General features: G+C 45.4%; 1 protein-coding gene across 10 annotated transcripts in view; it reads right to left on the reverse strand.

Annotated features, from left to right (window-relative positions):
• Positions 1-1,620: 1,620 nt before the first annotated feature.
• The window catches only part of LOC149336317 (endothelin-converting enzyme 2-like), a 44,347-nt gene continuing 32,152 nt past the window's right edge, over positions 1,621-13,815 (reverse strand). For 2 of the 10 annotated variants that reach the window (XR_016284251.1, XM_089552814.1), the window contains 4 exons: positions 13,436-13,453; positions 7,807-7,857; positions 5,181-5,328; positions 1,621-3,130 (listed from right to left, as the gene is read on the reverse strand). Coding sequence is in view for 6 of the 10 variants with exons in the window: in XM_089552814.1 (XP_089408940.1) it covers positions 3,127-3,130; positions 5,181-5,328; positions 7,807-7,857; positions 13,436-13,453 (221 nt within the window). In the remaining 4 variants the exon portion in view is untranslated. Of the gene's footprint in view, positions 3,131-5,180; positions 5,329-7,255; positions 7,705-7,806; positions 7,858-13,345; positions 13,454-13,815 lie in introns of those variants that run through there. The other 8 variants (XR_016284252.1, XM_089552816.1, XR_016284250.1 and 5 more) reach the window with 7 other exon arrangements.

A 13,815-nucleotide genomic window follows, 5' to 3' on the forward strand; every position in this document is an offset into this window, starting at 1 on the left:
ACGGAGGGACCGCATGACGCCGAACCAAATGGCGAACACGAAAGTGAACCTAAACTAACTTTGGAAAAGTTTTCCGTCTGCCCTTTGGTCCTTGCGTGCTGCGCTACTACCAGAGCAGTGCATGCGTAAACAACAGCGTCTTCGTAGACCCGTAATCCCCCCTTCCTAAATCAGCTTCGACGGTAACACACGGTAACGACGGTACTAACAGCTTCGACGGTAACAAATATATTCCTAAATCAAAATTTCTCACAGAATGAAGCTTACCTTTAACCTTTGCTGGTATAAGCCGCTTCGTTACCGAGCCTTTGTCCGACGAATGTCTGCCGCATGCAAGCGTCTAACAAAAACTTACCACAAGCAGGGGTAATAGTGCCGACTGGGCTGGTGCTGACTGTCTTTTGGTGGGCGTATCCACTAAACTGATGGCATCTAGAACTTTGCTGGGCACAGATTTGGAAGACTACCGAAGGAAACGGACATATGACACGGACACCGCTCACTTGCGCACGCGCAACAATCGTCGTGACTTTTCAGTGCATTGTAATTGACAGCCATCCTTAACAAAGCTGAACAAATCGTGACTACGGTTATAGTATGACTAGGTAACAGCAAAGTGAAAAGAAGGAAACGAGATTGCGTTTCATACCTGTTTGCAAGATAATGAGGCGCGGGAGATAAAGGACCGAAATTATGCGCTGAAACCATAACCGTTAACTACCAGCAAACACAAACAATGTTGTGCGTTAAATGTTTGACAGCTTCGCGTCGTCACTTCATTTCTTGTTATCGTCTTAATTGCCTATCCGCCAATCATTCCGGAATCGTGCCGCTTGTTTCACCCCTTCTCCTTTCTTTCAAGTCTCATATAGTCGCATTTGTCCCGACCGAGCCCTTTCCCCGGAAGAGCGCTGGCCCCTACATTGCTAGGCGCTATTGTTTCTTTGTGGTCTTAGGTACTCACTTTCTTCAACCTGTTTTCCCCTCGCGCCCAGCTACGCGCGGCACCGCTCAGTCACCCTCTCTCGATTTCCCTCTTGTCGTTTCTCAGCTGCCCTTTCCCTTGCTACTACAAAAATCTTAGAAAAAATGAGCTTATCCCCTCGTTGTCTCCTCGGCTCCCCGACATTGGCTATGGCGTAGCACGGTGCACTCCTATGCCACAGCTTACACTAGACGAGTTTGGCCTGTAGCTGGCATGGCGGCGAATAACCACACAACCAGTGAGCCGAGAAAGCATGTACCACCGCGGGCAAAAGTAAGAGACCTCCCTGTAAGTTCCGACTCGGGCCACTCTGCGTGGGGGCGCCACCCGACAAAGCGCTTCTGCTTTTGAATCGGGCCCACAGCGCCGGTACTAACACCAGGAGTGTTGTGTCAGGTGGCGCCCCCACGCAGAGGGCACTGGCCGGAACTTGGAGGGTGTATCTTTCTTCTCACCCCGATGGCACACTCAAGGTGACGCCGACGTGCTCTTCGCAAGCGAAGATCAGCGCCTGACGCGTTATTCGAGCTCCGACGTAACTCAGTACTGGCCTGCATGATCCTAATCGTGTCACCATCCTTTCATCTTTAAATGCGTTCGAAAATGAATATTGTGGGTGTAATTGCTGCCTTGACTACGCGCTGACTTCCTTTTTTGCCGGCAGGAAACGAGAAAGCGACAATGATGCTGAAAGTGTTTAATAATATTTACAGAGGTGTTGACAGAGAAGTAGCCTCTAGTGGGCCGCTCCCCTTACAATACTAGTTGGAGTCTCTTATTCAGGGACCCCATTGGTCTGAACCGCCACACGAGCTAGCTGAAGCAGGGCTTGTTGTGCCGTTAGGTCCAGGGAGCCGAGCAGGGCCGCCTCCCAGTCCTTTCGAGTAGGGGAATGGGTTAGGGGTGGAAGAGAGGGATTTTGCTGGCATTCCCAGACCATACGGAAGGTATGAGCCACCTTCCCACAGAAAGAGCAGAGGCCAGGAAGGAAGGATCGAAATGTTTTCCTGCCGGGCACAGTAGGGTGTTGGTATAGAGTCTGAGAAGTATTCTTTCGCCCGCTTTTTCTAGCCCCTTGAGAGTAGCCGGGTACTGACGGTGCGAGTCCCGGTAATGAGCGGATATATCTGAATGTTAAAAGAGGACACGTGTCCTGGCTCCGATCGCGAGGGTCTACGTCGGGGGCCCGGCTAGTGAATGCGCTGACGGCCGAGTTGGCGGCCTCGTTCCCTGGTAAGTCCTGGTGACCTGGCGTCCAAATGAGAAATCGGATTGCGGGTCAAAGTGCTGGGCCGACTTATGTGTGCGAACACTCATTGCGAAATATCTACTTGACGGCGTGCGCAAAGGAATGCAGCGGCTATTGTGAAAACTATTTTTCGACTTTTGTGGCATGGGTTCACCGAACGTTGACCACCTTTTTGTTCAATAGGGTATAGTATCATGTGGCCGGACGTATGTAAAGAAACCTCGGGTTCAGCATGCGCGAAAGCCATACAAATTATCCAAAACGTCAAAATAAAAAAATATAAAATTCTTCCGAAGGTGTGGGAAATTTAACCAAGGTCCTTAGTGCTGGGAATGCAAAAGCATCCTTAGACCTAAAGGCCTTTACGCCATCATTAATTTACCTAAAGGCATTTACCATACCACCCTTCTACCTATAAGTCCTTACTTTAAAGGTATTCTACCTAAAGATCTTTAAGTAAAGGCCTTCACCCTAAAGACCTTAAAATAAATTACAAAGGAAGAAAAAATATGATTTAAAAATATAATGATTTCGCTTTTAATGCACGCAAACATTTTTAAGTGCCTCCTGAAATTTTTAACCACCTCGGCTCTTTAACGTGCGCTCATATTGCACAACAGAAGGCTCTCTTATGCGTTTCGCTCCCAATGAAATGTGGCCGCCGCGTCTGGAACTGAGCTCGCGTCCTAGGACTCAGCAGTATGAATCCTTCACCGTTGAGCCACACCAACGGGCTCCAGAGCCAGTTATGGGAATGTTTGAGTTACGTTTGAGTTTTCTCTGTGGAAAGGTTTGTCCGCGGTAAATTTCGCTTTGCTTCGTGGCATTTGATAAGTTGGAAGTCTTCGCTTCGTAGCGTTCGTAGATCGTCTTCGTAGAGTCGTATTGCTTGTTAGCTGCAAGGAAGAATTGTTGCCATGAAATCTTTCCTGCAGTAATCACGACAGCGTGCAGCATCACGCAAATGACTAAGCAAAAACGAGCATAAGAGCATGCTGACTGAAGCCTCGTTAGAGAGGTTTCATTGGCACTTTGAACAGGTTACCGAAAACAAGGTCCAACAATGCTTTAGTTGACTTGCTTGCTTTTTTTCTGCGTGCTCCTTGCTCCCTCCGCAGCTTATGCGTTTTCAAAACCCCGGAAAAGGAGTGTACAGACGCCAATAAAAAGTGTACTGTCTAACCTTTATTAAGGTTAGACAGTAGCTTGTTAACCTTTATTACGCCTTTGTCCATTCACATATTAATTACTGTGTATCTGTTTGGGGATGCACATATTCATCTCACATCGCCCCCTTATATGCTTTTCAAAAAAGAGCTCTTCGAATTGTCGCGCAAAACATTCAGCATACTCATCCGGATGAATTATTTGCCGTTCTTGGTATCCTAAATGTATATGACCTAGTAACTTATAATACCGCTTCCTTAATTTATCAGATAATTCACAACACACTCAATTTAACTACAGTATGTCTTCGTCACTCATTACGCACGAACACGTCTACTACAAGACATCGGCTCTTGCTTCCTACAATACATACAAATTATGGTCGACAAACGTTGCAATTTACGGGTCCTTATCTGTGGAATAGTCTTGAATATAACGTTCAAATTTCACCTACACTTCATGCCTTTCAGAAACAATTAAAACATTTTCTACTAAATTCAACCTAGTCTACATTCTTTAGTGCTGCAGTTTGTGTTTTTCTTTTCTAATTATAACATGTTGATTTGATATTGTCACTAGTATCCAGTGCCTACCGCTGTAACATGCTTATTGTCATATAGTTGCGTTATTTGTTGCTGTCGTCTACGTCATATGTAATAGCTTATAGTGGTCGGGACCCTTAAACAAATTTTGTTGGGTCCCTGAAATTGTCTGTTTGTATTTCATGTTTTATGCTAAATAAATACTTTCTTTCCTTCTTTCTTTCTTTCATTCCACATTCACTTACGGGCTACACCCTGACAATGCTCTTCGACTTGTACTATTCACTGGCGCTTCCAGTAACGTTGAGTTACCCACGTCTGATTGAGACTATAAGACGCTCTTTATTAGCAACGAGCTTTAAAATGAATCTGGAGCAATAATTTTTTCCTGCGAACGCACATCCCGCAAACTTCTATCCGCGATTATACATACACGCTCACCCGTAAGATAGGCACTATGGGTTTTCCAGCATGATGTTATGATGATCCTGTGTTAAGCAGATTTTCTCATTGTTCATAACTGGACGTGAGAAATCTATCTGGTTTTTGCACTCACTTCATAACAAGGACGAACAAAAAAGATCGCTGCCTACGCAGTGCCTATACCCCATGAAATAGTAGGCGTTGGAGCTAACAGCAGTTGTATCGTACCTGATGCTTACATCCTGGTCTTTTTATACTTTGCAACGGTTTTTTATTTACTTTACTTTCACCGCCTCATACAATCACTTCGTTTGACTACCACACATCAAAGTCCGAATTTGACCTCCACCTGCGTGACCTCGAGCTACAGACTTCAGTTCCAGCACTGTCCTGGAGACTTATAAATATCTGATAGCACATCCATGTGCGCGCAGTTTCTGTTCTTAGTTTATAATAATATTTTTAATGTTATCCTCGATGTGTAACAGTACTATTTTGAAACACAAGCACTGTTAGATCTTTTGTGAACAGAGTTGCTGAACATTCTGGCAGCATTGCGTAAAAAATCTATTTTTTAGCTTTTATCATTGGAGTATTTTCTATTGCAAATAAATAAGTAAGCAAATAAATAAATAAAGCTTCAGTACACCGAAAAATATTGACCGCACATTTTCGATATTGCCTATGCAGACATACTGGCGGTAGCCTATTGTCTTCGAGTTTTGGGCTCCTTGCTCACACTACAGTCCATGAGCATGTGCTCTGCGGTCACTGCTCGCTATCTAGTCTGACAGGCATTAGCTATGTGACGCACCTTTGAAATGGCGTTGCGCTATTCGAGGCAGCAACGCAGATGTTTTCCACCTCCTCCGTTTCGGCTCCGCACTCGCAGACATTCTGCACACAGACCGCTTCGTCCCTACAGGGCGTCACCTGGTCGCAGTGACCGTGCAGTGATCCGGCTGCAAGCATATTAACAAAACGCCATTGCACGTCTTTCCCAGGGCGAAAAATTGACTCTCTCTAGTAGCACAACCTCATCACTCGTTCCGAGCCTTTCCATTTCATTCGTACATTCAGTCGCTCGTTTTTGTTTGTTACGCTGCATCAAAACACCCCAGAGGCTTAACAATGTTACACAATGTCACCGTGAATAAGAAAGCTTTGCGATGAGCGTCGCAATTAAAGAACAAAACAAAAAAATCAATGAGAGTAAAATTTAAGCTGCAAGCACTTCCAGGTGCCTGTGAAAGACCAACGTAGCTGTCAACAAATGTACCCCGTGGTCCTTCGGCTGTTGCCTGGATACGTTTATGCTGGGCATGGTCGACTTCTAAAGGGAAACTAAAGAGACACAATTGGACGAGCTTAACTTCAAGTGCTTGAATGAAGCTTGCCTGGTGAAAACATAACCAACGCTGTAATTTGAAACCACGTAATCGCCGACTGAAGTTGTGCGCCTTTCTGGCTTCTCCGCATAGCAAAGCGCCAGATGGCATTTGCATACGACCGCTGATGATGACGTCACCGCCGGGAATGATCAGACTTGGGCTGCTTGCGGCCGCGCCCTGAGCTCCCCTCATAAACATGCGCTTTTCTAAGAGCGCATTGCGCGATCTACTTTGGGTGGCGGTTGTTTTTCTTTTCTAGCATTTGTGCAAGGATCTCAGCCGTTAAAAAAAAATGTAGAATGTCCACAAGAGAAGTGACCGTACTTTACTGCAAGCATCAAAAGGGAGCTGAAGGCTTAAAAAAATACTTAGTTAAGACTGCGTATCCGCAAGACACTCTTATCCGAAGTCGTGTATAGCTAAAATTTATCATAAATGATCAAGAACCAATCTTTTTTTTAAATGCATCAAGCCTGTGCGGCGCTGTCAAACGAAGCTTCCTGGGCGTTCTGAGTACCTGAAAAAAGTTGTATGATGCAATAAACTCATACAGTTTGTCACATAGATGCCATACAGTTATCATAAAAATGTCACTTGTTTTGCAAAATCATACATTTGTCATACAGATGTCATACAATATCTTACAAATTGTATGACATTTGTACGACGAAGCCTGAATGAGGTTGTCGCATCATACAACTGTTTTCACCAGGGCATTACCTATGCTATTCAAATTATGTATTTTTAAAGGCAGAAACACTTTTAGAAATGCTTCCTAAATTAAAAAAAAAAGCTGACCCCGAGCTGAAGGCTAGGCATGGTTTGGAAGGATACGGCAGGGCACGGGAGAAGGCAGCGCAAGCCTGTCCACTCTCTTCGTTCACGTCACCAGCAGCGCTGTGCGCTCCGCAGAAGCCCCAACGACTTCACGCTTTTCAGGGTCACTAAAGGGAAGTGTAAAACTAAGCAAGGCGGATAGACAATTGCTCGGGAACACTACCAAAGTTAATTTTTGCGCAGAGAGGTGGCTTCCTTGCTGAGAATATCCTGAGACCCTTCCACATTCAAAGCGCCTGCGAAAAATGGAAAACAGTGATGTCATTTCTATGAGGAATGTGCAGTGTAGGTCTCCGAACAATCGGAGTCGCCACTTCCAAAGACACAGAACGTGGCCAGAAAACGAAACAATAGTCCGGCGGTCTCGTAGTCTCCAACCTCGTTGGTCTCCAGCCTCGTGGTCTCGTTCCTCCTCGTAAAAAGTATAAAGCTCGTAATGCCAGCATTCGAACCTGTCCATCTCAAAAGAAGCACACTTCGCAGCCAGGTAGCCAACAAAGCGGAAACCGTCCCGAGGGACCGTGCCGTATGCCCAGAGCGAAGCGGAGATGTCTGTTTCGTTGGTTTGATACTGACCAGTCAGAAAACACATCAAAGAAAGTCAGCTGGTTGCTTTGCGTCTACGTCTACAAAATTCAAATACAGAATCGTCCCCTGGGATGTTTAAATGAACGAAAGAAAACATCAAGGTTGTCTCAGCCCTCTGAGTGCTACATGAAACTATTCAAGAAAGGCGGTCAGCTCACTGGGCGATTTGAAACAGCGGTACCTTTGAAACGAAAATTAGCGTTTCGTCACATCAACCTGTACTTGGATCCCAATGTTATTAGCCCCCTGCCTGATCACAAACGCCATGCAGAGGTTTCTTCCTGCACGACATGCAGGAAGAAACCAAGTTCCAACTAATATTGAATAAGGTCTTGGAGGTTAAGAGGGATTATGGAAGAGAATGAGTAAATCAGGCGCTGGTACTTTTGACAGGCTCTCTTGGCCATCAGTCCCAGTCTCCTCTCGCTTTGTAGAGAAATAAAGCTCTTTCAGTTCAATCCAGTAAATCTTAGTCCCACTTCAATCCTTTATTGGTGGGGCGTAGAACTTGCCATCAACGCTCTGCGCACACCATTCATAATTTTGTCGCGCCACTCCGAGGTTTACCGGAGGTATTTTACGTTTCATCGAAGTAAAACGAAAGGTGGAAAATGGGTCGCTTACGCTCGGATGATGACGCGGTACTGTTGGTAGTTGCGGTTGCGATCGTAGAACCTGTGTAAAAAAAAACAAAAATTCTGGACGGCCACTAAGGAAAGAAAGAACGCAGCGATGGCGGCAGCCGAAAATCTCACATTTACTTAGAGAGGCCTAGGTGTAAATAGCTCTTTCAGATGCAATGTACATAATTATGGGGCAAGTACAAAACCGGTCGACCCATCCCTCTTTACCAAGACCCCCGGTGAAGACCTGCGGCTGGCTGAGGGGTCAGTAATGTTCCACCGTAGCGTATCACTCGCAGTGACCTCTATAACATTTGGTTCGGATAATGAAACGCCGTACAGTGGCGGCTAACAATTTACTATCGGGGATAAAAGTGGTATACTCCACGCGGCGGGTGCCGGAGCAACGGATGGATGGATGGATGGATGGATGGATAGGAGCGCCCCCTTTGAAACGGGGTGGTGGCAATTGCCACCATGCTCAGCTTTTCTTTATTTATTATTTTTTTTTGTTTACTGTGTTGGCAATTCTCATTAATATTCTCCATCAACTTTGCCTACGGTTTCCTACTATTCTAACCTTATGCCACATCTCTGCTTTTCAGCCACCAATCCTCCAATCGCTTTTTGCTGACTTCCACTGCAGATTTATTTACATGACCATTGTTATCTTTAAACCCTAGGGCCTCAGAAAGAGTGACTGTGCCTGCATCGACATCCGGATGGATACCATCACATTTGATTATGAGGTGTTCAATTGTTTCCACAGATCTACCACACACTGCACATGTGTCATCTTCTTCGTTAAATTTCTTTTTGTAGCTGCGCGTTCTAAGACACCCTGATCTAGCTTCAAAAAGTAGGGCACTGCCTCTTGAGTTATCATAGAAAAATTCTTTCCTGATCTGCCTTTTCCAGAATCGATATAGTTCTACACTATGCTTCTTTTCCATTGAATTCATCCAATTTTTAACTTCCGCGTTTTTAACCTGTCGTTTAATGCTCTTTCTTTCTCCGTCCTCATGACCGGCATACTTACTGGTTAGTTTTCTAGTTCTTTTCCGCCACTGTGAGTCAACGTTCTTTCTGTATAAATATTTAAATACCTTAGCTGCCCATCTGTTATCGTCCAATTTCCTCAGGCGTTCTTCATATAGTATTTTACTCTTAGCTTCCCGTGCCTCGAACGATGCCCAGCCCATATCCCCTTGTACTGCCTCGTTTGTGGTTTTGCCGTGGGCACCTAGTGCTAATCTTCCAACAGCTCTCTGATTTACGTCTAATCTCGACTGAACTTCTGCCCTTAAGCACAGAACCGCATTGCCGAAAGTAAGTCCCGGCACCATTATTCCTTTCCAAATACCTCTTAGTACTTCATATTTGTTGTACCCCCATAATGCCCTATGTTTCATTATCCCGGCGTCTCTTCGTCCTTTTGCCCTAAGAGCCTGTTCATGCTTTTCCGTGTATATCTGCCCTTCGTTTAGCCATATCCCGAGGTATTTGTATTCGGCCACTTTGGGTATTTCGTGGCCTTGTATTGTAAGCACCTGATCAGTTGTATCGTTAAAAATCATCACACCTGATTTAGTTGCGCTAAAACTGAATCCTAGAGCGTCTCCTTCGTCTCCACAGCAATTAACCAAAGTTTGTAAATCTTCCTGGCTATCTGCTAACAGTACAATATCGTCCGCATACATTAAACCCGGGAGTCGCTGCTCAACTACATTTCCGCCTAATCTGTACGATAGATTATAACCCAGATTACTTTCTTCTAGCCTTCTTTCCATATTTATCACGTAAAGCATGAACAGCAGCGGTGATAGAGGGCAACCTTGCCTTAATCCTTTGTGCACCCCTACAGTTGTGGTACTTTTTTTCCCTTCCCATGTAATTTCAACTTCATTATCTCGGTAGATTTCCTGTAGAAAATCAATTACCTCATCACCAATACCTAAATCTTTCAATATGCTCCACAGGAGTTCCCTGTTCACGTTATCGTATGCACCGCTTATGTCTAGAAAGGCTATAAACAGAGGTCTATTTTCCGCCTTAGCTATTTCTATGCATTGGGTAAGCACGAACAGGCTATCATCTAACCGCCTACCCCTTCTGAACCCATTCTGAAGTTCTCCGAGTATCCTATTCCCTTCTACCCATGACTGCATTTTTAATTTCACCGCCTGCATTGCCAGCCTGTACATAACAGATGTTATCGTAATCGGACGGAAGGATTTTATGTTCATCTTATCTCCTTTCCCTTTATAAATCAAATTCATTTTACTCTGTCTCCAGCTGTGCGGAATTTGCTGATTTGTTATGACTGCCTCCAATGCTTTTATCAGCGCGTCCTTGCTTCTTGGGCCAAGTTCATTAATCAGCTTAATTGGAATTTCGTCTATCCCTGCGGATGTGGTTTTAGGAATATTCGCTTCCGCCTTTTCCCAGTTAAGACTAGTCAGTTCTAAGCTGTTCTCTTTTGTGCTGTCCTGTGTTGCCGCCTCACTTGGGGAGATTACCCCATTGGCGTCGCTAAAAGACGCAGCTATAAATGACGTAATGTAGTCCACAGCATCGTCTCCCTCCAAACATTTTCCCTCAGCATCTATAATCTGTTCCTGCTTTCTTTGATTTGTTTTTCCCAACCAGCTTATATGGTTCCAGAATTTTCTTGGCCCCCCTTTATTTGCCTCGCGAACTTCAGCCAGCCATTTATCAGAGGACTGCTTTATTTTAGCCTGGACTAGGACCTGAACTTGCTGTTTCTTTTGTCGATAAGATTCCCATTTTTTTCCTATTTCCTCTACAGATAACTGCGCCCTCTTTGCTTCTCTGTGTTCCCTTGAAGCCACCCGTCGTTGTTCGATGGCCTGCTTAATTTCCATATTCCACCAGCTTCGTGGCTTCCTCTTTCCTCTCCAGCGGTTAACTCCTTTCACTTGTTTCATTTTTGTAGCGATGAGCAGTTCCAACTGATTATAATCCCAATTTTCCATGTGGCGTTTCTCAATTATTTCTTCTATATCGGCTGATATTAGCGCTATTTGTTCATCATTTAATTTTGCGTTGTCTTTTGGACTTCGTTGCATTTCTCTTTTGACTAGGGCTCCCAACTGTAGACTAATACGTTTATGATCACTTCCTAGGCTGTCCTTCCCCTCTTCGTCTATTTCCATTATTGCGAGCTTGCTATAGATGCCCTGCGACATTAGACAGTAGTCAATGGTTGTTTGCCTGTTACGGGATTTCCACGTGATTTGTCCCTCACATTTAGTTTCTCTATTGACAATAACTAAGTTGTGCCGCTCACACAAGTCTAGCATTAACTTCCCGTTACAATCTGTGTATCCATCCAGATCCTCGATGTGGCCGTTCATGTCTCCAAGCAAAATAATATCGACACCGTCTCCAATCTGCTTTATATCGTCATTGAGGCACTTAACTAGATCCTTGTTTTCTTGCCTGCATTTGTCCCCGGTCCCTAAATAAACTACCCCTAGCCATGTCCTTTTGCCAGCAATTGTACCTGATACCCAGACATGTTCTTTGCAAGTTGATTTTATTCTTTGCCAATTTGTTCCTTGATGTATCAGCATACCTACTCCTCCTCCCTTCTTCTCCGTTGTTGTTCTGTTGCACCCTTCCCAGACATAGCCATCGATGAAAGGTGGATCTTCTAGATCCCTCAGATGTGTCTCGCATAGAGCGTAAACACCTACTGCTTCGTCCTTTAACTGCTGTTCTATTTCTAGCCATTTCGCTCTCTTTCTACCCCCTTGCATGTTTATGTAACTGATCCTGGCGTTAAATTTCTTTTTCGTAGTTTTCTTTCTGGGCCTCCTAGTGGCCATTTTGTTGGGATCAGCCGCCATTGTTACATTTACATCGCTTCTACCTACACCTACGCCCTGAGCCACCGTGGACCCCTAAAAAAGCTACCGCTCGGCCTCCCGGGCGCCTGCCTATCTCTTCTCCTACCCTTCCACTGAAATGGATGCCATCTCGTCCAAAGTCTCTGCCCGAACCTGCCCTGTGCACTTCCTTGTTTATTTCTACCACCTCAAAGCCTTTCTCGAGGCCTAACTGCCTTATCTCGCGATTAAGATTCACAACGTCTTTAGCAACCTCTGCATTCCTTCCTTCCAACGGAAAACTGCGTTGGAACGCCACCTACAGGTGGAATTTGGGATCGAGAGAGCCGATGCGTGACCTTTATTATCCTCAGGCATGTCGCTTGGCTCGTTTCAATGTTTTATGCTTTAGCTCGCCAAAATGCCGCAGTTTTCCGTTGCTCCGGCTCCCGCCGCGTGGAGTATACCACTTTTGTCCCTGATAGTACGTACCTTTGATAGGATTGCGTTGCTCTGCGCCGTAAGTATTTTCCAGGGTAGTAGAAGTAAAATCAAAGAGGTGTGGTGCTCGCGAAGCAAGTTAAATAACTCGTGGAGTTGCGAAGTAGTAAATTACCGACTGATGATAGTGGAGAGGAGAGAGAAAAAAATGTCTCCCAAAGGTGACGGATGGGAGGAGGGGGCTGTAGGCACCACAAGAGAGACCAGTTCAATGCCCAGCACAGAAGAAAAAGAGGTCCCTTTGGTGAGCAAAATGGGCTCACGGGAGGAGTTCAAGGCAGAAAAGGCGGCTGACTCGTTTTCGAAGCGAACAAAACTAGACGGAAGGCAAGTTTAAGTGACGCCCCTGGTTAAGTGACGCCCAGAACTCTCGATGAGCAAATTCTCAATAACAATTTTATGAGTAATAAGCATGACAAGTTCGTGACGCCAAGCAGGCAAAACCGAATCAGTAGCAGCATCGAGGCGATGGCGTGCCTCGGGAGCATCAAAAGAAGGGTCACTCGAAGTCGAGTCAATAAATGAAAGAAGATGGGACAACAACAATTCCGAGCCAAAGAATGAGAAGGTGAGCGCAAGGAGACAGCACAGCGAAATTGCACGCGGTAGCGGACACCGTCTATAGAAGTACAGTGCACTTTGCTCGTGGCCGAATGATGACGTTTTAAACTCTATGCAATCTGAGCCCGTCGTTCCGAATTTTCGTCTTCCGCAGGCTGTAGCACAAGTACTCATTCATCACAAAAACAGCGGCGCCAATATTAATCAAATCTTCAACGGAGGGATCACAGCGCGCCTCCACCACGTGTAAAGCAGGACTCGACCGAGGAGGTTTATTGCCATCCTGAGACAAAGTCACGCGTCCATAAAACAGCGCGAAGCGATGACGATGAGTGTGCAGAGGTAATAAGGATGAAGCCTGGTACAGGTAGGCAAGAAGGATGAAGCCGCACACAGTGCCTATAATGCATAAATGCTGAAAATATCAGGCAATCGCTGTTGTCTGCCACTGTCACGAGGAGCAGCTAAAGGTGCGCCAAGCGTCTTGCCCCCCTCGCGGACGACACTTCTGCCCTGATACACTGAACAGCTTAATCAGTAACATCACGTGTTATTCGCAAACTATAATCCTAAAGCCCGCGGCAGTCGGAGCTTAGTACAACGCGGCACATAGACCGTTTCTACTTCCCTTGCGACGGCGCAGCGTTGAAAAAGGCTGCGGGTTTTCTGCAACTGTAAATCTCCAATGTCTTCTCGAAGAGAATACCGCGCACTCACCGTCTTTCGGGAGCAGCACTGAAATGACAAACAAAACAACATAATTATTATAATCGCTCTAAACTGCAGGTTTAGTTGTGGAGATAGAGTTCGCCTGCTTGAGTGAAACAGAATGCCTATTTAGGGTCACGAGTGCCGGTACTGAAACGCTACAAGCTCTTATAGAGTGACCGCTCTTCAGGGTACATTGTTTAGAAAGTGGCGACGGATCCTAACACTTTGCAGCCGGTAACTCTAGGTGACCGCGAGAATTTGTCACCTGTATTTATGCGCTTTTTCTTTATTTTTCGAGGCAGAAAGGTGTCATAGGAAGCTAAGCGTCTGCAGTGTTTGGCTTAACGTCCCAAAGCGACTAAAGCTATGAGGGACGCCGCAGTAAA

This window comes from Amblyomma mixtum, chromosome 7 (genome assembly GCF_055824585.1).
Source record: "Amblyomma mixtum isolate Tamu chromosome 7, ASM5582458v1, whole genome shotgun sequence".
Lineage (NCBI taxonomy): Eukaryota > Metazoa > Arthropoda > Arachnida > Ixodida > Ixodidae > Amblyomma > Amblyomma mixtum.